Here is a 26,376-nt window from a genome sequence, read left to right as displayed (position 1 = left end):
CTTAATCACGCTATCAACTGGTCAAACAAGACATCAAATAAAAAAGAACATTGCTTCATTGCCAGACCACTAGTGTTACTCTGTGGGCTAACATTAGCAACCTGTACTCCTATGTACCCTGCCAGTATGCACTGATATTAAAGGAGTGGTATCAAGTGGCTTTAGTCAAATTTCGGCTGTCGTTTGCCACTAAAGGGGGGAATGCAACACGAAAATATGTAAAAACGTGGGACTGTCAAACACAAATCAGCAATAACAAAGTAACGTTAGCTAATTTGCCACCAAGACATACTTTTTTTGTGTTAAACATCTTAAAGCAGCTGTGCGGAACTTTTTACCATTAATAAAACTATCCCTAGTTTGTATCACTATCTGTTAGTCACTCACTCTGCAGCAGAAAATGGCACTTCAAATTAAAAGCTCTGTGCCAAAAATTCACTGTACTTCAATATAAAGTGTGTTTTTTACAAAGGTGACACATTCGTGAGTTGTTTGTGGACCATTCAGAATAGACTGCAACCCACTTTTGGACCGAGACTCACCACTGGACTACAGAACATCATCACGCTGAACTTGGCTTTACAGCCTGGTTGTGGTGGTGACGTTATGTAATGTGACCGTTGAGTAGTTTGTTAATAGGTGAATGTTAGCTTTTTACTTCTGGTGAGTCCATTTGGACTTCAAAATTTATGTTCATTTGTGAGGATTATTTTGCCGATCAAAAAGTGTAGGTATCATTAATGTTTGTTTGCCGCAGAGCTCATTTTCTGCAATAATCCAAAATTCAATGGAAATTCCCATAGGCTTTTGACAAGGGAGCCAGGATGATGCTAACTGCTGCGTCAGCCTACAGAAAAATATCCTTGGAGCACTCTAATGGGATTGAGCCTTAGAAGTCCTTTTAGACCCTTTTAAAGGCAAAAACCATTTTATTTCCAAGGCTGAATCATTAGTACACCATACTACCAGCCTGATTAAATTGTCAATATTCATTAGCAGCACAACTTCAGTTCATTTTCAGGTTTTTCATACATATGATTTTCAGCCAGCAATTCCAATATACCAATAATAAGAGCACACAGCCATCTTCCTCAGCCTGGAGGCACTTTCATGTCATGGTTAGTCTGTTCAGCTCCTCCACAAAGCTTAACTATTATACCAGACCTATTTTTGCCTACCTGTAGTTATTGTGTACTATATGCTGTGTTGTTCACAATAGCTTGACAAAATGCAGGGGGAGCTCATCTTTAATTCAAGGCAGTCTTTCTCACACAGAGATAAATCCTCTTCCCCACTTATAAGAAGAAGGAAAAAGCCTGCAAGTATTCATTTCTGTATTCGGCAATTATTTAGCCTACCTGTATTGTCTGCAATTTCAGAGAAGGATTCAATTTTATGTTTCCGTTAGGCGCTTAGCTGGTGCTCTTACCCAGAGCGACACTGAGTTGCTTAAACTGATCCACTTCCACAATGCCAGCACTCCAGCCCGTAACATATGGCCAACACACTTGTGACGTTCATTTCCAAACAATCACTTCAGGTTCACAGCAGGTCACAAGCCCTATTCAAATTACCACGCCAGGAAACTTAACATTTTGTTGTGTTTTGTCTTCACGGAGCAGTGTGATTCTATTAGAAAACCATTTTTAGCCCTCTGATTTAATTTACTCTCTCACATTTGTCAACATGAATATCTGTAAAAAACGTCCCCGCAAAAACACAAAATGTCAGCTGAGTGCCTCAGCATTGGTCTGACATAACTTGATATAAGTCGGTGCAACAGACACTGTGCTGGTGTCATTGTAAATCTGTCTGTGTTTGCTTTGTGTGATCAAGTTGTTATTCCTTTGTGAGGACCTAACGGCATGAAAGGCCTGGTGTTCTCTGCATGAATCATTTAGATGAAAGCCTGAGGAGGAGGGGGGAGGGGGGGGGGGAAGGAGAAGGAGCATGAGGCACCTGATGTCAACTTTAATTAGAATCCAGTTTGGTCGGCGTTACCTTGACTTTAAAATCTCAGAATCCTGCAGGGGCAGTGGAGACAGTTCTCGGTTACAGGATGTGATTAGACTGGGTAATTCTGGCGATTGCTTGATGCCACAGAAAACAACTGCAGAGAGGAGTCAATGACTTTTACCTTGTTAAATGCTTTGTGTGTGTATATGCATCGCTTGCAGTTTCTCGTACGTGCATCCAGTGCAAATCTGGCGTTTGTAACAGCCGTGCAGCTAATTTTATACACTACTAATAAAAAGGCATCTTGAGCATTGATCTTCTCTCAAGCAGATAATTATCGGTGTGTGGGGACTTTGTCTTGATAGGAGTTATTTCACACTTAACACCTTATCATCATATCCTGTTGCTTTAAGTTGCACCTTGATATTCATGGAAACAGAGCAGCAGCTTCCAAGTGCAGAGAATGGAGCATGACTAGACTGTCTGAGTGTTTTGAATGAAATGTGTCTTCAGAACAAACCCATGGGAGCCTCAATTCCCAGGACGTCCCTGGTGCATCATAAAGAGAAGTCAGGGCACATCACCATCACTTGTGTCTTATTTCTCACTGTTCTGCAGCTTGATGTGAGACATCAGAGCCTACAGCGGCAGCCCAGAGAGCCACTCCGAAGACTGACAGAAAATGAGATGCTGCTCGCTGCCATCTTGCACATATTATGCCCATTTAGCAATCCCATGTTGGACAGGAAACGTCATTTCAAAGGCTAGTCTGAACTGTCACAGCCTGAAGCAAATAAAGCACGGCCTAAACAGCATTTTCATGTATTCACGCGGCCGTGTTCAGCAGCCACTGCTGCCTTGGACAAATGCTGTAATTTTCAGTACAATGGATGATGGACAGTGTGCTGTAATTTGGCATCTGTGTTTATGCTGCACGATCCGCAGCGCAGATGGAGCCAACAGACAACATGTGCAAGGGCAGAAACACAGCAGGGAAACACTCTCATTCAGATGCATATTGATTGCTAATACTGTACTACCACACCTGGATTTACAGTCCAAGTCCTCCCCCTCAGTACGGCTGAACATGCTTGTCTCTCTATTACTAACTGAGTCAAATTCACAGGCTGTATGGTAATGAATGGGGGCGACAACTGCTAGTACGACAACTAACAGCTATGCAAGTTGACTCTAGCTGCCATGCAAATAAGCTTAGCATGTGTTTCATGTGAGAGCCAAAGTCTCGCCTCACTTCCAGGTTCTGTTCCACTTGTTTTTGCACTGTATTTTTGCACAGTGGGTGTCTTTCACAAGGCTTTCTAGAAAGCTGATTTTTTTTTACTGGGTTTGGGGTTTTGATTTGTGATCTCAGCACTCCATAAGTCACTCGGTGATTCTGTCACATGCAAGAGCACTCTCAACTAGGGCTGCACAATTTATCGAATTTTAATCCTTATCATGATTTTGGCTTTCCACAATTACGTTAACATGATTGCAGGGTTTCCCACATATTCATTGACTTGTGGCAGCCTACCATGATAACAACATCTGACATCGTGTATTGATTTTCTGTTTTTGGAGCTGGACTGTTCATTAGGAACTCTACTGGAATATGTATACCGGTCTGTTATTTATTGCCCCACACTTTCAGAGTGCAGAGTGTACTCTGGGCACAGACGGAGCAGCAAAATGCCAGGCGCAGTGAAAATGAAACCGGGTCTAAAAGTTTGCATTCACTCGCTTCTGCAGCAGCTGCTCCTCTCATCCATAGATCTGATCTGATCGACTCATCAATTATCCACCCCACGACTTAGGACGCATTCACACTGGCGCTATTTAGCCCACTTTAAACAAACCCTGGTCCACTTTCTCGAATAGTTCGGTTTGTTTGGAGTGGTGTGAACGCTCATTCGAACTCTTGTGCGGACTCGGTTCACTTGCAAGTGAATCCTGGTGTGGTGACTATCCAGTGAACCAAAGAGAGGAAGGCTGCATTGCATTTTGGTGTTTGGTGTTTTTGTGGTGACCAAGCTGGCTGAAGGGGATGGATTTCCATTTTCAGTCCTGGCCAATCGGTGAGCCAGGTTTTCTTCTTCCTCCTGCTTTTTTCTTCCTGGCCAGTGGGCGTTTCGGGCATTACCGCCCCCAAACAAGCAGCTGTTGGAACTGCATGACATTGTCCAGGCGGTTTGGTCCGCTTTAAAAGTGCAGTGTGAAAGTGAACCGAACCAAATGAGGGTGTGAAATTTTTCGGCATTCCCCACCCAACCCAACCGAGTCCACCGGACTACTCTGGTGTGGATGCACCCTTAAATTCCACAAACTGCTGCTGAGCACAAAAATACCTCATGAAGAGCTCCACCTGCAGTATGTTCATGGACCTGCAGAAACCTCTGAATTTAGAGAGGACACAGAATGATACAAAGGGACGCATATACACACACAAGAAAAAAACAAACTGAAAGATGGAAGATGGGAGGCAGTTTCCAACATGGCAGTAGGAGTATGAAGCGGTTTCTAACAAGTGCACGCAGACAGATTTTGCCCTGCTGTGCTGACTTCACCACGTTGAACTTCTGGTGGCTGCTGTGTTTCCTGCCGATTGATTTGCGGGCATCACAGAAACACAAAGAAGACAAGATGACGGAGCTGATAATGTTGGTGTTAAAGTACCCACAGTCACAGCGTCAACTTTTAAGTACAACCAAAGCAAAAACTGGACTGGGGATAAGATTTCCACCAAACTTCAGATGATATATGCAAAAATCTTTTGTAATTTCAGTTATTACCATTGTCTTGCTACAGTATGCAGCTACGAGCTAGCTTATACTTCTGCCAGTGTTCAGCTAAGCACCTGCCTGGCATCACAGCCACTTTTAAAAACGCTTTGCTTTTGCGGGGAACTCTCTTGCAGATAGTTATTTGTTGCTGTGAAAGCAGCTTCATTCTGTGGGAAACACTGTCATTGACTGCGATGTTGATGTTAAAAATGTACGCTCTGCTCATAGAAAACTGTGCATGTCAAATCAAGAGCTTCCTAAACCAACAGCCGCCACCATGGATATGTTTTGGCTTCACTTTCAGAGGGCTGTGTCATGACACTGTGCGCCCCCTCACAGCTGCAGTTTGTGAAAAACTTTCCTTAATGTTGCAGCAGCAGTGTGTAAAATAGAAGATAAATATACAACACAAAGCAGACTGGTAAAACAAAAATCAAATGTTTGGAGCAGAACCTGAAGAGCTGCTTCCTCGAAATAGATCAACATATCTGTTGCGTGGAGCTATGTCAGATTTAGGGCATGTGATGTTAAGCAAGAACAAGTCATATGTAAAGAGTGCATGAGACTTGTGTCTGCATCGCAAAAGTATCACTATTAATTTGTTCAGCGACCTGAAAAAGCACCGCAGACTGCAGTCCGATGAATGCATGAAGGCCACTAAGAATACATCACCTCACTGAATCCCTGTCCTTGTACAGCATCAACTCAGACATCTATAACAGTGATTCTGTACAGTGTTTAACCTCATCCTTCCAGCTCCCAAAGACATACTGAAATAACTAATGAAATCACATTCCATTCGACCAGAGATGTGTGTCCAATAACCACTGTGAGCAATGAAGGCTTCAGGGAAATGGTCACCACGCTGGACAAAAGATATGTGATCCCCAGACACAATTATTTTTCCAAATGGCATTACCTGCGCTGTATACAGAATGTCGAGGAGAACTAGAGAGCGATGTCCCAGCTGTCAAGCACTTGACTTATGAGAAAAGTCATCTGTTACTTTACCTGTTATACAGCAGCGGGTTGTGTCTTCTGAGGTTTTTTCACGACCTCACACTGTCAACACAGAAAGATAAAATATTTGCCCGGGGGCAAAACCAACGTTTAAATCCAATATTTCCCCACACTGTGCCGGTCACCGCCACGACTTGTGCAATAGATTTAACACGTGTTCCAGCAAAGAGCAGAACTGTAACGGTATTGGATTCAAACAATGGTATTGCCATGGGTAAGCATTTTACATCTCCGGGAAGTGGGCATCTGTGAGATCACAACAATGCATTTGAAGACGCAGCCTGTTTCTGGAGAAGGGGTAAAAAATAACGTTTCAACTTTCCCCCTGAGGTTTGTGCTGTGTGACCGAATCATTGAGTCCCAGATATGAAACCAGGGTTTGAGGCACTCATGGGAGCTGTCATTGATGAATGCTACCAAAAATAAGCCCTGTTTTATCTTTGTTAAAATGACAAGATGATCAGATGTCACTCACAGGGACAATGGTAGATACCCAGTGTTACATCATATCAGAAAAACTGATAAAAGAAATCTCTTCAATGCATAAATAAACTGTGCGAGAGGCCATTGGAACAGAGGCTCTCTATTCCTGCTCCAAACATTGTTGACATTAGTGGATCATCGGTCAGATGCTGAGGCAAAATTATTTTTAAGTTAAAAGGCAGATGACATTAGAGGAAAACAATAAACAGAAATGAGGCATTTGTATTTTTATCAGAATGAAAGGATTGGTGCATTCAAATGGTGAGACAGGCAGTGGGTTTAAACAAAGCTGAATTTAAGTGGACAGAGGAAACTAATGAAACGAGTGGAAGGTCCAGGAAAAACTTTCATTTTTCCAGAAGATGGATGGCACACAGCGCCCGCAGTCACCCAGTGTTCCTCCTGGAATAATCCCCAAGGGGCAGAGGCTGTGAAAGCAATGGCCAGCATCCCACTGTGATAATGCATCAAAGTGTGATAAATACAGGAGCGAGTCCTGTTGCCCATTCATCTATGTGTGTGTAATCGGATCTTAGCTTTATATACCTGTGAGTACAGAGAACAAGTGTAACTCCAGTTGATAACATGGCTTAAAGATGCAAGTCTGAGGGGGGTGATTTTTTTCGTAGTTTGACGGTTTACACTTGTTCGCTTTGTTGCCGATAGATGAAAAGAATAATACCACTCTCATATTTGTCTTAAATTTAAAGCTATGATCTCATTATCCACGACCACATGCTGTTAGAAATTGCAACCAACAAGTCCTCCAGCCTGTACGACCACATACAGTGTTTGTTCCTTCCCTCTAGTTTGACCCACAGGGGTGTTTGCTTAAATTTGTACCCCTACCGATAGGTTAGGTTTAGGAAAACAATCATGGTTAGCCTTCGTCACATTAGGAGCTTAATTGGATGTTACATAACGTCGGGATGTGAAATGCATAACGTAACCTTACGTATGTCGGTAACTTAAGATAAATCAACCTTGACTTGAGGTTTTAAACAGGTCACCTGGGTCCAAGTCTTTGTGTTTTTTGACCCATCCAACCACTCTGTCACCTGACCTTCTCCTTTTGCTACTGTCATAATTACAATGACCACTAGAGGGTGCCATCAACATGAAATAGTAAATTTGGGTCGCAATAAGTCGCGTGTGCAAATGACCTTCAGTGACATTTTTTGGGGAGGACAGTTTCAGTCTCTCACCTTCTGTAAACAACCCGGTCTCGCTCTCAACTCTGGTATGAGATGCACTAGGTGGCAGGATTTTTTGATGCTCCAAGAAACTGCTGTAGTATTCGGAGCAAGAAAGTCTCCATGGGGCGGAGGTGGATAGGTCCAACAAACTCCAGACCTTTACCCTGGAGACCATTGTTTGTGTGCAAGTATGTGTGACATATTCATTTTAACCTGACTCAAGTTTCTTTTTTATAATCCAGCAACATGCTCTTGTTGCCTAAACCGAAGAAAGTGACCCTAAAAACAAAGGTAGTTTATTTTAAAAAAGACAATGCAAGACCCCCAAAGCCAGTCTGCGACATCAAGGGTCAGCACGCCCCTCTGCCCGCCTGGCACATAATGCACCTGGCCCCAATGCCAGTCCCTGCAGGTGGTGGTCCCGCAGGGTGGCGGCTCCATGTTATTCACTCGGGTTGGGTCCGACTGGGCCCCATGGTCCAAGGCTTGGCCACCAGATGCTCGTTGGCGAACTCCCCTTCCAGGTCTGGCTCCAGAGGGGGTCCCTTGTGTCCCCATACCGGGCGAGGTACTCTGTCTCTGAATGTGCCGTTTCATTGTGGTCTTCTCAAACCACTCTTAGTCTGGTCCTTCCCCTGGGGCCACTTTGCCTTGGGAGATCCTACCAGGGGCTATTAGTCTACGATCCAGGATCACAGGGACACGCAAACCCCTCCACCACATTAAGGTGGCTATTCTTGGAGGGGAAACGTCCCACCGGTAGGAGGCCCCCGGGGCAGACCGAGAACACGCTGGAGTGAATACATATCTCGTCTGGTACTGGAAACACCTCGGGGTCCCCCAGGAGGAGCTTGAAAGCATTGCTGGGGAGAGGAACATCTGGAATACTTTGCTCAGCCTACTGCCCCCGCGACCTGGCTTCGGATAGGTGGTTGAAAATGGATGGCAGTGCAAGTAATTAGTGTACGCTGACACGCTGCCAGGTGCATCTCATACTGTGGCTTAAGTGTGTCTCAGTGTGTTGGTAACTGAGGCCAGGGGCCACAGACCATGCGTCAAGTTTGGACGGGGAACGTGTTGCTTTAAAATCACAACTTGTCCTTTTTACACTTCCATTTTAGTCTGACCAAACAGAAGAGATATTATGTGTTAATTAGGGAGCTTAAGAGGTGCTGGTTGGCAGATTTTGTCACCTCTGGACAGTGTCATACTTCCTGTTTCCGCCTGTTGCCAGTCTTAATGCTAAGCTAAACTTAGCATTGCCTGGCAGCAGCTTCATGAGAGTGGTATTAATCTTCTCATGTAGCTCTTAGTAAGAATGGTAAGTTAGGTATGCTGGGAAAAGGTGTTTCCCAAAACTCTCTCTTTAAAAGCAGTGCTTTGACTACCTCAGCATCAAGGTGTATTCAGATTACTATGACTGAGCACTGACGCTTGCAGTGGCAGTGACCAAGGATGCACTCACGTTAGTTACAGGAACAGTGACTTTAATGAAATTTCAGCACATATCAATAGATGGCTTCATATATACAATATTATCATTTGAATGATTTGACACAAATAAGGCATTTCAAGTATCGAAAACAACCTACTGGTATCACATTTTTGGTGAATCGATCTGTTTCAGGGTAGCGGACACGTTACCGAGTTCGACTGGTAAAGCCATTTAAAAGGTGATCAAAGGCATACAAGTACCATACAAACAAAATGGTAAAATGTACAGTATCAAGACACACAAGCTGTATTTGTAAAACATCTCCCTCGCAACGCATCTATTTATCTTAACATCCTTTAAACTCGTCAAGCTTTGGCTGTGTTGGGTTTTGTGGGTAACAAGAGGAATATAAGACAGCATTCAGGGACTCGGATGTTTTTCACCACCATAAATAAAGTTCATGTACACAAGAAAGGACAAACAATTTATGTACAATATTTTTCCTCTTACGATATTAAAAAAAAAAAGAAAAGAAAAACCTGAGGGCTGTCAACTACTGTACTTGCTCATCCCGTGTCCTTTGATGTATTCCTCTCCTGTTTGACGCTTCATCGTGAACATCTGTCTCACTGATGTCTGAGGAGGGACGTCAGATGCTCTCCAGATATTAATCCAAATGCACAGACGCTCACGTTCCATCTCAAAGTCGGAAAGAAATGATGAAAATATATTCATTACAAGGTTATGATGAAGTTCCCCGCAGGCATCTTGGAGTGTCAGTATTTTCAGTAGCCTTGAGCAGGATGTGCTTTACGTATTCTACAACTTTTTTTTTTTTTACACTTTGATCTGAGAAGTGTTCACATGTCTTAAAGCAACAATAGGTTCATTGTCTTTGTGATAATTGGTCCTGTGACAGTGCTGGAACGAGAAGGAAAGACAGGGTGATGTGAGTATCACAGAAATGAATATAAATTGTGTGTGTTTGCTCCTGACAAAGCGTAGCAATTAAGTCAGCTGGGAGAAAATAATTAGCATACCGGTGTCCAAGTATAAATGAAGAAGCTGACCTGCAGATTAACCTTTCCCACCAGAGGCGTTCCCTCGCGTCCTTCCCGCAAAGTGTTAATATGTTGATGTTGTGTATGGCTGAGTGTTCTGACAAGGAAAAAGAGGAGGAAATTGAAGGGTTAGACCATGCTGTTAACAAGTCAATTTGCAGCAAATTCCAGTCCCGATAGCTGTTGCTGTTTTGTGTAGCAGCGTTGTACATTTCTCTCCAACTGTTTCTGCCATAACGTCTTGTTTCCTGCGGTCAAGAGAGGTTATCTTACCCTTGTGGTTTTGATCTTGTTGCCGGCGTAACACATCCAGCCTGAGTTGTCAGGGAGTGTCTTGCATTCCTCCCCCTCCAGGCAAGGCTCCATCTCACACCACCACTTCCCAATTACTATGGATGCTACAGGCAACAAAGACAAGAGAAATGGTGATGCAGGTGCCTTTCACTCTAACAGAGTGTAAAACCAGATAGCACAGAGCGGCACTTTGCAGAGAGACGGCCATTAGGCGGGGGTGTCTAATTCTAATTATCAAATGTGTAATGTTAAAGGTGACAGTAAGTAACTTGGCTGTATGCGTCACATGTGTACGCTTCAGACAACTTGTTACAGTGCAAAACTGTTGCCGAGCACAATGCGGTTTCTTTATTAGATGCAGTTATACATGAATGCAGTGGGTGGAACCGGGGCTTTTCATTGAGTGAGTGGATCGGTGGATGTGACTGTGACTTGACTTTAATGCACGCCACATTTCTGCCGTCAGGAGAGAAAATTGCCTTAAATACAGGGTAAGTAGACAGTAAATGGTTTGTAATGTGTGACAGAGGAAAGGAATCTGTCAGAGCTGACATCGAGCAACCTCATATTCCCCCAGTCCGCTCAGAGATTTCAGTAATATTTGCAAAAGGATTTAAGATAAAAGCTCCAGGTGAGAGGTTTTACTAAAGCCAATATGTGTTTTAGTTGTGTCAGACCTGAGTGCCAAATCCATTTCTTACAAGGGATTGAGCCAGTGCTGCAGACATTTGTCAAAGCATGTGTAAACCATCATGAGATATCTACAAGGTACCAATATAATCAACAGCTGCTTCCTTCTGCATCGCTTTGCTTTATATTATTCTTTATTTTTCTGCTCTTCCCTGAGGTGTGCTACCTTCAGCAGTTGTGTTTGACTGTTGGAGTAAAGCTTACCCCTGCAGATACCTTCTGCTGTCTGTCAGCAACAGAATTTGGATGTGACATTATCCCAGGTAATGTTAATCTTATCTGGGACAAGGCATTGCATGGGTGACTTAGGCTTTTATTTGAACACATCTCTGAATCTTTACAAAACATTGCAGTTTTGTCTGGCAGGGTTTGGCTTTTTAGCGCATGTTTAGTTGAATTAAATTTTCCTGCAATGCTGCGTGCATTCAAAGCAAATGTTTTTCCTCGTGCAACATTAGAGCAGCAGTGTAGTAAAACCTAATATCTCATGTTTTCTTTATCTGTTAAAATACTCACCGTCGACACATGAAGGTCTGTTTCTGGTGGTTCCAGCCACCTTCCCTGGCAGACAAGAACACTTGACCGTCTGTGACCGCTCCTCAATGCGATTCTTATTACAGCATCGGTGAGCAGCGATTACTTCACATGTGCCCCCCTCTGATAAGAAAAAAAAAACAGACAACAGGCTACATTAGTTCAGCAACTCTGGGGTGATCAAACACATCTCTCTGAGGATGTTTGAACACATCACTGTGATGACATTTCATCATTGGTGGACAGTAACCAAGTACATTTCCTCAAGCACTCATTTAAATATCACTATGATGTACTTGTACTTTACTTAAAGCTGGACGTTTACATATAGATGAATGTCTGTTACATTCAAGCCCTTGCCAAACATGTTCACACAATGCTGAAAAAGCCTGCCGCCGCCAAGGAAAGCTCTCTGTATTTCACAGTGTAATGGAGATGTGGTGTCTGTGGCAACTTGCCCGCGCTGCCACACTAGTGATGTGTTTTACATCAGCCAGCCAGAGCGAAAAGGGGCAGGTAGACCATAGCAACGGAGCAGCAGCTAGGAGTATGGAAGAAGCTTTGGTGGAAAATTCTAAGAGGTGTCCAAGAAAAGTTTGTCAAGAGGATGCTCCAGAAACTTGCTTTTATTTTCACGGGAAAAGTTAAAGAGACGGCGGGGAGATCTGGCAAGCTCACATGCAGAGGGGGAGATAAAAGTTAGGTTTTTCTAATTTATGTTCCAGAGAGAAACACTGCACTTTTTTTTCTCTCTAAATCAGGGCCGTAATGGTAATCTAATTAATTGATAAATTGATAGTGAGAAAATGAATCGCAAATGCAGGGATTTCCTGCTTTACTTTACTCTTTACTCTTTAGACCGAATGCTAATCTCAATAAACAGAAATCTGCATGTGTATGCAGAATATGTGGGCAATAGGAAAAAATTTTAGTATCGAAGTCATTCTGGTTTCCATTTGTAGTCCAAATAGTATTTGCCAATCATGTTTGAGCAGGCATCCTTTGCCCACAGGTAAACAGTCCTTGTGGAGAGCAAAAGAACGCATTGACCGAAATGCAGTCTCAGAACCCATCAGCTATCTTCTGATGACAGTTTAAGTTTTGGTTAGCTTTATTCTAACTTATCTGCATTAGGTATGCAACAGTATGAGATTTTTATGGTATGATAACTGTCTTAGAACATATCGTGGTTTCATGCTCTCATGGTATTACAGAATATATATTATTATCAGTCAGAATGATCCTTAAAGGAATGAAAATGGAAGTGTTATTGTTGGTTGAACAAATGTTTCATTACTATAATTGAAACTTGAAGCGGTTTAGTTATTGAAAGTATGTGTAAAAAGTCTCCCCTTAGAAAATTACTAACGTAAGGGGAGATTCTGTGTACAGTTCAATATCGTAGATAAGCGAATGTACACGGTATGATAATGATCAACTTTTATATCATGGTATACCTTAAAACCAGTACGTTGCTGCAATCCTAATCTGCATTCATACATATGAAGATGTCTTGCCCTGGATATCGGCTGGCTACACCAGAACCCCTGAAACACTGTCCCATAACCCATAGGCAGCCTTACCTGTGTTTCAACCGTTTCAGTTGAAACGGACCCCGGCCACCAGGGGGCCCCCAACTGACTGACAAAAAAATAAATGCCGCAAGGAAGACACAATAATAAATCACTGCCCGCCATCACCTAACTAGCTAGCTAACGTCCCTAACGTTACAAAATGAAACGCACATACCAGAGTGGTGCTGAAAAGTGAAAACTAGCAGACATCAAAAGGAAAGCTGTGAGTAGTCTTCCAAAAGTGACCTCTTTCTTTGGTCCTGCATCTATAACAGCTGCACTGACTACAGCAGCGGCTGCTGCCCACTCACATAACGCCAGCCAAACAACAAATACGGGAGAAGGTGAAAATAAAGACCTTTCTACTGAAACAGCTGGTGATAATGATGACCAAACATTATCGTTTGAAGCACCACATGATGATAGTCCCACAACTGAGACAGGTGAGGGAGATGCCACCACCAGCACTGCAGCCAGGGAGAAAGTCCCACTGCCATTCACAGAGACAGACCCGGCATGTTGGCCAGAGCATATTACCAGTGACCAACGGATCGATATTGTTCGGAGAGGTCCCGTTCAGATAGAGGACTTTAACTTCCCACAGAGCCAAACACGCCGCCGTTTTACTAATGACAGATATTTCATAAGGATGAAAAATGGAGAAAAAATACGCAGGTCATGGTTAGTGTATTCAAAATCATCAGATTCAGTTTTCTGTTTCTGCTGTACCCTATTTGGCAAGCGAAATCACAGTCTCACTGACGGGGGTTTCAGAATGTGGGAACGACTCACTCTCACACTCCAGGATCATGAGAAATCAAATGCACACCGTTCCAACATGGACAGCTGGCGCGAGCTGGAGACGCGCGTAAGAACGCACAGTGCTATTGACAAAACATACCAAGAAATACAAATGCTGGAGAAAAAACACTGGAACGACGTCATGAAAAGGATAATTGCAATAGTCTGTCACCTTGCAGAACGAAACCTTTCTTTTTTTTTTCCTCCGTCTGTCTCTGTCTTTTCATGCAGGTAGTGAGCTGTCCACGGTGCTGAAATGACACGGAGCACTCATTATTTTTGTTGTTAATTTAAGTTGAGAATTTTGAATTTTTGATTTTTGATTTTTTGGCTGAATTTTGAAAACAAATCTGTAGAAAGTTGTTTTTCTTTTATTTCCGTTTCTCTGACCGAGAGAGTGCTCTGACCACAACTGGACAAAAATAACGCGGAGCACTCATTATTTTTGTTGTTAATTTAATTTGAGGGGATTGTAAGGGACAATAAAGTATCCATATCCTTATTTGTTGCAAACCAACCTGAATCCTCGCCTTTTCTGCTGAGTCCCGGTTTCTTGCCCTGGTTATGATTTTAACACTTGGTCACAATATATCGTTTTACATGGGAAAATATGTGCGTCCTTGGGACGCATGGATGACTTTACTGTGTTCTTTCAGCTTATAATGCGTCACGGACGCAGGACGCATAGCTGGCAAACATAATTATGTTTATGTTTTACGTGGTAGGGCCCCATATTAAGTATTGAAACGGGCCCCCTGATGCCAAAGGCCACCTCTGCCATAACCTCTAGAGGCTTTATTGTTGTCATGCTGTTAGCTGATGGGCTCAAAGACTGACTGAATATCTTTGAGTGTTGGACTGCTGCTTGGACAAAATAAGACATGGAACATCTTGGTTTCTGAGAGACTTGATGGACATTTTTTTTTTACTGATTTCTGTTGTTTTATAACTTCTGAATTTCGCATCATATTATTAATAATAAATTGTAGAGCACTTTTCGAGCTGAAAGCACAAAGTGCTTTTCAATGTGCAGAAAGTACAAAACAAAAGTGATACTAATAAAACATAATTATATACATATACACCAATATATACACTTAAGCACATATATACCTGTAAACATGCAGGCATAAACACATGGCTGCAAATATATTCATTCCCATACACACATTAGGTCTGTCAGGAAAGGACAATCTGTAAAAGTACATTTTCGTGAACAAAGGGAGCCTGTTCCAAAGCCGAGGAGCAAGAACTGAAAAGAGTCGATCACCCTTTGTCTTTAACCTGGACTCATGAACAGTTAGAACCCTAGTCTGACCTATATTACTCCCACATATATTACGCGGTACTTTTCAGATTAAGGTGAACCAAACTACCACCTTATACAATGCTTTGTTAAAGATTGAACCAGTGGTGTCATAACTTTTTTGGCTTGAAACCCCTTATTACAAAGTCTCGTCTGGTTGTTGGCTCTTGTCATGTTTGGATGAGTTGTTAGCAGACATAAATAGAAAACAAATGTGTGTAACAGGACTTCTCATTTCCTCTCCCATTCGTCATCTTCTGGCCCCTCAGATTTATCTCATGACCCTTTGGAGGGACTCGACCCCAGGGTTGGGAACCTCTGGACTACGCTACCTTACTGTATATAAGATTAGCTCCATGTCGACCAGATACATCAATAAAATACTGACTAGACATTCATGTATTTGTACAGTCTACCTACTACAATCACAACCAGTATGTCAACACTGATACGCTGCGTGCATTTAACTGATATACTGCTGTACTTTTATGTAAGTAGGAATTTGAATGAAGGACTTTTCCTCATAACAGTGTATTTTATTACACTGTATTCTTCCTACTTCATGAAAAGAATACTGAATACTTCATCCACCACTAACTGTCTTATCCATGTTACATGTTAAAATTTTTTTAAATATGTATCAAAATCTGTTTGGAGGTATCTTCATGTCATGTATCTCATGCCTAATCTACACTATCCATATTCAGAAATTCTCTCTGCATACACTCGGGTTTATTTTCTGCAATAAAAATAACTGTAAAACATTACACAAGTTTGTTGTAAACAAGAATAATTGTGCTTTACACTCTCCGAGCCCTGCAGCTCGTTGAATGTTGATGAAGAGATGTGTGAGAGCGGACAGAAAAAAAAATGACATCTATTCGCAGGAGGAGAGGCCTGCTTCAGGGTTATCATGAATATGAACACTGGCTCCAGCATGCAATTATCACCAGGCTACTGGCTTTGCCCTGAAGGATGAGAGGACTGGACCGAGCGGACTCGACCCACCTCAACCGCTGGCCTCTCCCACCCACTGCGCTCAAACTCTCCACATATGAGAGTTCTGCAGCAAAGGACCATCTGACAATTACACCCGTCAGCGTGACACAAGATCAAGGAGGTTGTGGAGAGAAAGAGCAGAGAGACGGGAAAAACGTAGCCAGTATTTTGCCAGCAAAGTGATTTGAAGTAATGTTTGACAATGAGCTGTGGGTTTGTGAAATGTGTCATGGCTAGATTTGCATATATCGCTTTACTACATTTGAATATTTTGGTTTGTGAGGCCCTCCTGATGCTGAGCAGTTTCTTAGAGGCAGGAGTGCTATCTTAAGAGAAAACCTGCTGTAGTTAAGGCAGCAAACAGTTTAGAATTACTGCAGCTTAGTCAGTCATAACTCAATCAATATAAAAGCCTAGTGGTGACATTAATTAGTCCTTATTTCAACATTTTCTAATTGGCATTTAGAGGCAGCGTATAAACAGTAACACACAGTTTTGAGCAGATATAAAGATATTTTTATTTGTCAATAACTACAACGCCTTCTTTATAGCTCGTTATATGAAGCATCTATAGCTGGAATATAAATTGATGATCAATGCTTTAAAGGCAACATAATGTAGTTGTAACCATGCTGTATGATGATATGTAAACTGAGACGAGTGGTGGATTAATTGATTAGTTGACATAGATAACATTAATCTGTGACAATTCTGATACTCTCAGTTGTCTGATAAACTAAGATTTCCAAATATTTTCTTGTTCCAGCCTCCTAAATGAGAGGATTTGCAGCCCGATCAGCAGAAGAATGGCATTGTATGATTCTGCAAACAACGGATACGTTACATTTGTACACGTTTCTAAAGTGATGTAGTGTATGAGCTGACAATGTCATTGAGAGATGGAGGGGATAGTGGATTGTATGATACCTCGATGAGACAGCTGCCAAACTGCAGACCACTGTTGGAGTCAAACAACAAAAGTGGTTTTCCTTTAGTGAATCATGGCGACTGTGCTGTGTTTCCAGCAGCTTTTTAGCCACCAGATGTTGGGTGTTCCTATAGAGACAAAGCTGCGTTTCCAGCTGGGATAGTGCCACCAAAACCAGGTATTTTAAGCCAAAATATGATCATTTCTGAACCATAAACACATGGTTTTTGTGCCTAAATCTGACCACGTTAACCACAGTGTGTTGAAAGGTAAAGAAACATAAAGTTTCGATATATCTGCTACATAATAACATACAGATGTAAAGTATTGGTGGTTTGCATAAATTGGGTTGGGATTTGCTGCATCTTTAGTCTTTGAAGTCCACCCCACCTCCCCATTTAGCATGTATAAGCAATATATTAAGATTTAATTGATTATAGTAAGAAATACTTGTTTTTATATTGTCATACAGCTACATGTAAGTGCGTTCTAACCTGTTATTAGATGTTACTGTATATGGCTAATGAATGCAAAATATGGGAGGTTAAAATAAACTGTTACTAGTTTTGTGAGTGTTGGTCGACTAAAAGAAGACATTTGAAGGTGTCATCTTGGACTCTCAGAGCTTTAAATGTTTTTTTTTTTCTAAACTAGCTTTTCATGAACTAAATCATATATGTTTATAATTATAGTACCAAAAAACAAGAGCTTAATCAATAATGAGTTTTAGTTGAAGCCCAAATGATGTGTCCACATGTATGTTAAGTTCACTTGGAAACATTTTGAGACTGGCATGTAAGTGATTTGTTCTCGTGTATGAACACTTTTTGTAACACAGTGTAAGTTTGAATTCACATGCGTAATCATAGATCATTATATGTGATTACAACTGTGTTATATTGTGTCATCCAGCATCCATGAAGTCTCTGAACAACAGTTATAGATGCTCTGTAGAAGGAGTTTAAAAACTGTTTAAAGCTTTAACGTTTGTTTTTTATTATGGATTAGTCTACAAATGATTTTCTATCTATTTCTTCTTTCTATCTATTTTGCAAAAAATAGTAAAAAGTAGAAAATTTCCCCTGAGGTAATGCAGGGTATTCAGATGGCTTGTTTTATTCAACAAACAGTACCGAACCTACCGAACCGAATTTACTATCACCCTTTCCCACTGGACAAAAAACTCACTCTTACACACAGACATCTGTCTTTTGTCTTTATTTGGAAAGATTTCAGTCAGTGTTTATTGACTGAAAAAAATGACTGAAACAGTCAGATACTAATCGCCTCCAGCTGTGATCAGAAGTGGTGGAAACATGACAGCTGAGTGGACAGACGAATTTTCTCCCCTTTTCTGGCATGACCATCAGCAACTTCTGTGACTCTCTTATCTCAGCTACAAATACCGTCCAAGCAGCACTCAAACATTTCTCCAAATTAGTAGGCACTGAGTTTGACTATATTAAAAAAGGAAAGACAAAAGAAATTCCAGTAACAATTTCACTGGCCTCTATGCTGCTTTCTACTGCTTATTAACCTGTTACCCAGCACATTATTGACATTGAACGTGACACACGAGAAAAGAAAAAGCAAAGGGCATCTACTGGCAATGGGAAAGGAGTCTATCGCCTATTTTTTAGGCGAGTTTTCCCGATATATGACAAAGAAAAGCAGCGACAAATGACTCAAATATGAATTGATGCAGGATTATATTCTGTCAACCAGCCAACCAATTAATCTACAAACAGCTGCAGCCGTAAAATGGTTTAAAATATATGTATATTTTGTGTTTATATTACCACCTATAAATGCTAAATGGGGGCTGAAATGAAGTGTTACCGTTAAGCTCACGAATTTCAACAAGTCATTTGGGATCATAAGAGCGTCTACGCACTGATTTTTCAGTTAAAAAACAAAACAGTTTACCACAGTGAAGATCATTGCATTACATATAAAATTTGTTCAACCCACAGTGTGAAACCAGCCAAACTAAGCCATAAAGTAGCTTAAATTCAGAGCGGACAGAGGGAGAGAGTTGAGTGTCAGTTTCTGGATATAATTGAACCATCATGTGAGCTCCTGTGGGGATTAACCAACAGGGCCCCACTTGACCCTCTGGATAGAAGTAGATCAGTCGGCTCATCTCACACTTGAATCTCTCATCTCTACAACATCACACCACAAAATAAAAGTCTCTTACAACTTAAAGAGAATCAGATAATGATAAACTTGATTGCAGTTCTGTCAGGATTCAGTGTTTCTCGGGAGTGGATATGCTGGATATGTGCAGCGTCTGGTTGTAAATCTGCTCACGCTGGGGTAAATGACGAGTAATAATAAACAGAACTAGTGTCAAGGTGTTGATTGGACATGGTGGTTTTAAGAAACAAAATTAATAGCCAAATTCGAATACAGGACGGGAGAGAATTAAGAAAGCATGTCTTTTTCCTGCTTGTTGCCAAGTCTGTTGAGTTTCTCGGGGTTATCATGACACCTGGCTCTGTGTTTCAGAAAACATCAACAGCCTTTGGTTTAACTGAAAAATATCCAGATCTTGTATCTGGTCTGGGAGAATGTTGCCTGCTGTCTGATGCACTCAACAAAAGGGCATGTCTGCACAACGTTAATCGTGATGTACCAGTGGAAGCAGTGGGGCATCATTTGAAAACAACAGCCCACAGGGGTTTGTTCTTCTTAATGCATCTCCTTAATTGCATAAGACAGCCCTAGATTTCCTCTTTGATCTATTAAAAACACACTACGCAACAGAATTAACTTGCATTGCTTGTTGCTAGCAAACAGAGCAAAGAATCGGGATACTCTATATTTGGAAATCATCACCTCCGAAGAATACATTAAAATCAAATAAAAATGCAAATCAGTGTGGTATTGCCAGCTGGCAGGTGTGCAGGGTACCTTTTTTTAAACAAAAGCAATGCAACACTTGAAGTTCACCCATGGTTTCAGCCTGCAAGTACAACACGCTGCATGCTCCGAGACCCCATCTTTGCATTATAAATATTTCAGAGGGAGACGGAGGATAACATGGCTGGAGATGAACGCTCTCATCAGGTGAAGGCTGGAGCCATGCAAGGGTATAATTGTTTTCTGTATTTCCATTTTCCCCCCATTATCAGAGACAAAGTCAGTCTCCCAAATGACAGCTTCAGTGTTTGTGTGTGTGTGTATGTGTGTGTCAGCTTATGTTGACTCTCTAGCAACATTTTGACTGACAGGGAACAAGGGTCACACAGAAGTTGTCATTGGTGGGGTCAGAGGTCACACAGAGGCAGAGGGTCTCAACTGGAACTGCCCTGTTTTTGTTGCCATGCTCTGTGCTTCTGCCTCTTAATTACTTTGAACCGGGGAACAGAGGCTGTCAGGAAACAAGGTGACCACCTACAACCTGCGCTCAACAGGGCATGGCTCATTTTCAGGCCTGAAAGAGCCGATAAAGTCATAACTGGAGGTTTTGTCATGTTTTCTGGGATGATTTGTTCCTGGTGTGTTTTTTTGGTTTCTTATGTTAATTTATTTCCTGTGCTGAGATTTTTTTTGTTGGTCTCTTCTGGCTATGGAACAAAATCCTCCTCCATATTTTCTGTATCTAGTTTTGCAGTCCATTGTTCAAATTTTCTGTTTTCAGTTTAATCTACATTTACTCTCAGCCTTGACATAAGCCCCTTTTACACTGCCTGTTCAAGACAGGAATGTTGTGCCATTATTCTGCCTCGCTGTTTTGTATACCAGGTACGATTGCAAAATGGTGGTACAGAGGTTTCTTGCCTGTAAGCTGGCAGCGGAGGTAGTAACAGCACTGAATTGCATTGTCGTAAAAGGTACAGCAGGAAGGACGGGACAGGTGTGAAAATGTCTTATGTGCATGACCCATGACTCAGAGACAAAGAAGACCCACTGGACTATCCAAAAACTGGGGAGACACTAAGGGTCCAGGAGCTTCTTATCCACCAAGAAGAGGGTGAAATCCAGTGGCAAATAATAGGGACTGATTGTTATTGCCATGTTACTGTTTAGAAACTGTTACTGGCTCACCCCTTTTCCCCTTTAAGGGCGGTAGCCTTGTGGTTAACCTGTGAGGGTGTGACGTGTGCTTCATGGTGTATGTGGAGGGAAGCAGGTCACTCTGGGTGTCATGGTGAAGATGTCAGGCAGCAAAGTGTGATGCTAGCAGCAGAATTAAGTTTCTAGATGAGCTCAGGGCTACTGTTAAACCTCATGAGAAGGCCATGTTTATTGTTTTGTGTGAGGACTGCAATAAAGCTATTGTTGGTGAACAGCATCCAAACGCCTCTCCATTCTTCCTTCTGCAGAGTGGTCCGGACTGCTACAAGCTAGTTACCAGCTAATAAAGAGCCAAGCTAAAGTCAGTGTAAATAAGCCAGTGTGTTACTGGAGCCGGTAAGCTGTCACTGAGAGATGTCATGTGTCACACTATAGAGGCAGACGCTGACACACCAAACTGACTTCAGAGAACTAGCAGCGACAAAAGTCCCCTGCCGTGTCACCTCATGTTGCCGTGTCTCAGATGAAAAAGTTGCACATGAACACACCACAACAATTATAGCCAACAGTCAACCAGCACATACGTTCTGCGCCTGTGTGACAGGAAACAACTTTCCTCATTCTTTAAAGGAAACCGGAAGGCCGTCTTGATGCTAGTTAGCCAGTTAACACATTAACAATACAATCGGATTTACTGTGCGCCAGTCAACAATAACACAAACCATCAGGAGACATTTCTGCTCAAGAGCTCATTGGCTAAAGAAGAATATTCTTACCCTATGTAACAAGTTTGTTTTGATCTCTCTCCCTCTCGACTTTAGCTTTTTGTTTACTTTCCTCACTTAAGTTTCTTTTCTCTTGCGCACTGAGCTGAACTGCCAATCAGAGTGTATTCATTCACCAATGCTGACGCTAATTTAACATGTTGAATTGGCAAAAAAAAGGCAGACAGGGCTTGACTAGGGGCAACGATGTGGGACGCACCGCACTAACGAGGGTGGCAGATGCTTACCAACGGCCCAGCTTTGACCGATGGCCGATCATTAGCTTGGTATGTGAGGGCCTTTACACGTCCTGCCCGTCACAGTTCCAGAATGCTGTCATGTTAAAATGCCACACTGGGGCGGCAATATGTCTGCGTTTTTGTTTGTATGCTGGTAGCAAAGCAAAGGTAGCGTAATGAAGGGTCTTTGGTGCAGCCCTATCATTGGATCCCTTTGTAAAAAGGGCTTTAGTCTCGGATTAAAGTGACTTGTTCTCTGATCAAGTGGACCAAAGGCCTTTTAATGAGCTGTACGCTTACAGATGTTGTGTATTGTTGTTGATGTTGTCCATTTTTATGAATGATCAAAAATTCAGCACCAGCTCCATCGTAATGTTGAGCCAAATTAAATTGCAATCGAATTGGAAAGCGCCTCCGTGTGACTTAATGTTCATTTAGAAAACAGTTGCAAAAGTATGTAATTGCTTTGCTAATTTGTTTTTGTAATATTTACATTTACACAGTGGTGAAGACACTTTTATGGGTCAAAGTCCCAAAACACTGGATCCTGCATTTCCCAAAATACAATTCTCTCGCTTTCTTTATTTCATTTCATAGGGACGATGCAATTTAACATAGTTTCAGTACAGAGTATGAGACTGATGTGAGGCAAAGAGAGTTTAGAGCTTTTACTTATTCTCAACTCTTGTCTCTGGTTTGATAGCATCTTTCATTAGATGCCCCACTGCCTCCCTAAACGCGCACTTTTTTCAATCTGCACACCTCCAGTTGGTAACGCTGAGTCACTTTAGGCAAAAAATAGAATAAAATAGGAAAGAGGACCAAGAAGGACTGAAAATGGGGTTAAGATAAGTCCAAAATATATCTAAATTTAGCTTTTTCCTTTTTGTGTGAAGTTAAATTCTGGGCTCAAATATTATAACTCACATTATTGACATTAAGGGACAAAATAATTCAAGAGTTTTGGAAAACACAAGTAGACATATGATCCATGTTCTTATACAATAGAAGGAAATCAGTCCTTTAATGTGAAACTCTACAATGATGTTTTTCGAACAATAGAAAAGCTTGTAACACAGGAGGGTCTTACAGTTTGCTATGGCATCACAATGAGAATCATTAGACAGGACTGTTATTGAGATAAGTTTTTCTTTCTTGACTTTGAAAACAGCAGTTGAGAAAACAGTCTCACCAAAGTTTATTTATTTATACTTTTATGCTTAAGGTTGAGTGTGTCTCAAGTCTGCATTTACAATTCAAATCAAGGTTTTTCTACAAGTTAAAATATATATACAAAAGTGATGGAGTCACTGAATAAATCTCAGCAGAAGGTCCATGCTGGCGCATTCTGGAGCTGTCTGTCTTATAATACATGAACTTCACCAATAGATGGAGTCTGCCCATTTGTCATGGCATTGTACTTGTTCACTGCATGGGAATATAAGTAAGTACATGTACTAAAGTACTGCACTTAATATGGGGTACTTGCACTTTAATTGGGTGTTTCCATTTCATGATACGTTACACCTGCACTCGACTACATTTCAGAGGGAAACAGGTAACACTTCTACAGAATAAAGAGAGACAGTTGAATTGTCAAATCTTAAATGATAATCTGTTGAAACATTATAGATAACCTTAGACTATCTGTAGGCAGACCAAGATTTTTAATTCAAAACATATAACCAACTTTTAAGTTATGATGCATTTGTTCCTGCTAAAAATGTCCTTCTTTACCTTTACCTTTATTTTACTTTCAGTGGAGATCAGTTTGTTTCAGGTACTTTCAAAAAACAAGTTTCATTTTTCATAATTCTAGTGCAGCAATGTGTTTTTACTTTCTTGTTTCATAAGATACAGTCAGTTCTTTGGACAGGTTCATTTAAATTAAAAACAGGTTAAAAAACTGAATTTTTAAGCAGATTTATTCACTCACTCACTTTGTGAAAACTTGTACACATGTTTCGAAATAGATGTGAGAAGTATTCTTTTGCTCACTTTATGAAAAGACAATTTTGGCCAGAATTGTCTTTTTAACATTGAGACTTCTTGCTGTGAGGCCCACAATGCTAACCACTGCGCCACCATGCTGCCCAGGGTGAGGGGTTCGAACCCGGAGTGTGGAAGCCCTTCTGTATGGAGTTTGCATGTTCTCCCCGTGTGTCAGCGTGGGTTTTCTCCAGGTACTCCAGCTTCCTCCCACAGTCCAAAGACATGCAGGTTAATTGGTGACTCTACATTGGCCGTAGGTGTGAATGTGAGTGTGAATGGTTGTCTGTCTCTATGTGTCAGCCCTGTGAGTGTGAGTCTGGTGACCTGTCCAGGGTGTACCCCGCCTCTCGCCCAAAGTCAGCTGGGATAGGCTCCAGCCCCTCTGCGACCCCCAACAGGATAAGTGGTTACAGAAAATGAATGAATGAATGAGATTGGGATTTTTATTGGATTGAATGGCCCAACAGTATAAAATGAAGTTAAAAGTAGCTCCACCTCGACTGATTGTAACAGTAAAATGTGAACACATTAATACAACAGTAATAATACAGTTATATAATCTCCATATACCTCTGTGAGATGGGCCTTTCTACAGAACTTTTACTTTGATACTTTTAGTAAAGTTTCATGAAAATACTTGTTCTTGTAAAACTAATTCACTTTAACTTGCTTTTATTTGTAATAGAGAAACAGAGTATTTTTCCATAGCTGTATTATTACTTTTACTTGAGGAAAGGATCTGTGTCTTTAAATATATTTTTTACCTTTACTTAAACATCTACAAGTCTATTACATCGAGGTAAAAATGCCATCTGTTGGTGAAGTTCATGTGATATGATTGAAAGCTCCAGAGCACTTTCAGATTAACCTCATTGTGAGATTTATTACGTAACTCCATCATTTCTGTATTTATGTTTTATCTTTAGAAAAACATTGATTTGAATAGTAAATGCAGACTGGGCAGAAGCACTCTGCTCTAAGTATAAAGTAGATATATCACAAATAATCTTTTGTTGAGATTGTTTTCTTATCTGCTGTTGTCAAGGTCAAGAATGAATAACTTGCCTCAATAACAGGCCTGTCTAATGATTTTCATCATCTCATGCTATAGCGAGCTGTCATACTCTCCTGTCTTACTGTACCCACTCAGCTTTTCTAAATTTCCAAGAGCATCATTGTAGAGTTTCACATCAAAGGACTGATTGCCGTCTGGTACAGGAACATGGGTCATAAGTCGACTAAAATATTTCAACCCAGTTGCCAGAATAAATGTTGGCATAGTAAGTTTCTGCAACTACAGATATTTTACATTTGTACGTTTCATACATTTTTTTTGTTTCAGATTTCAGTTTTATGCTGTGACATACAATATCTTGAAAAATTTCAATATTCAATACCATTTTCAATAACAAGGGGGAAATTGACATTGAGGGTATACATTTTTAGATTTTAATAAAAAGATAAATATGAACATGACAGTGACAACTTCTCTTTTCTTGGTTCGTATCAGAGAACAGCAGAATGACTGTAGTAAACATGATCTATAACCAAAACCTTTTTACGTTAATGAAAACATATTCACACATAACCTCCAAGATTGTCATGCATTCAGATGCAACAAAGTGCAAGTCAAAAACAAAACCGTGTTGCAAAAGCCTGTATGCATCTAGGTGATGAGATGAGTGATGAGAACACAGCACTGTGAGTGATTGAAAGGAGGCGGAGCTATGGGGGAACTGCAGCAATGTGTGCCAACTCATCCGGGAGATGATTGATACTGCGGAAAATGAGTACTGAAACCGTTTCAAATATTCGGAATAACTATGATTAAGTATTTTTATGCCTCTGTGCCAGCAACAGTGACTGGAGGTATTATTTTTTGGGGCTGTCCATCCATCCGTCCATGTGTATGTTCGTAGGGCCATCTCATTCTTGTGAACCCATATCACATAAACACCTTGAGGGATTTTTTTCAGATTCGGCAAAAACATCCACTTGGACTCAACTATTAAACTGATTAGATTTTGGTGGTCATAAGTCAAAGGTCAAGGTCACTGTGTCCTCGTCTGTCTCATTCTTGTGATTGGCTATCTCAAGAACACCCTGAGGAAATTTCTACAAATTTGGCACAAACGTTCACTTGGACTGAAAGATGAACTGAATAAATTTTGGTGGTCAAAAGTCAAAGGTCAGTTTGAAAAGTCAATGGTCACTTTTCACTGTGCACCCATCTCATTCTTGTGAATGCAATATCTCAAGAAGAGTTTCCTCACATTTGGCACAAACATCCACTTGGACTCA

At 41.2% G+C, this 26,376-nt stretch overlaps 1 protein-coding gene across 3 annotated transcripts in view; it reads right to left on the bottom strand.

The window, feature by feature from the left end:
• Window positions 1-8,904: 8,904 nt before the first annotated feature.
• LOC117258056 (chemokine-like protein TAFA-1) overlaps window positions 8,905-26,376 on the bottom strand; it is a 41,577-nt gene continuing 24,105 nt past the window's right edge. For 2 of the 3 annotated variants that reach the window (XM_033628523.2, XM_033628524.2), the window contains exons 3-6: window positions 11,432-11,572; window positions 10,205-10,329; window positions 9,941-10,028; window positions 8,905-9,791 (exon numbers count right to left, since the gene is read on the bottom strand). In XM_033628523.2, coding sequence (XP_033484414.2) covers window positions 9,996-10,028; window positions 10,205-10,329; window positions 11,432-11,572 — 299 coding nt within the window. In that variant the 3' untranslated portion in view covers window positions 8,905-9,791; window positions 9,941-9,995. Of the gene's footprint in view, window positions 9,792-9,910; window positions 10,029-10,204; window positions 10,330-11,431; window positions 11,573-26,376 lie in introns of all 3 variants that reach the window. The other variant, XM_078169862.1, reaches the window with a different exon arrangement.

Source organism: Epinephelus lanceolatus, chromosome 8 (genome assembly GCF_041903045.1).
Source record: "Epinephelus lanceolatus isolate andai-2023 chromosome 8, ASM4190304v1, whole genome shotgun sequence".
NCBI lineage: Eukaryota > Metazoa > Chordata > Actinopteri > Perciformes > Serranidae > Epinephelus > Epinephelus lanceolatus.
This window is presented reverse-complemented; position numbering and strand designations above follow the sequence as displayed.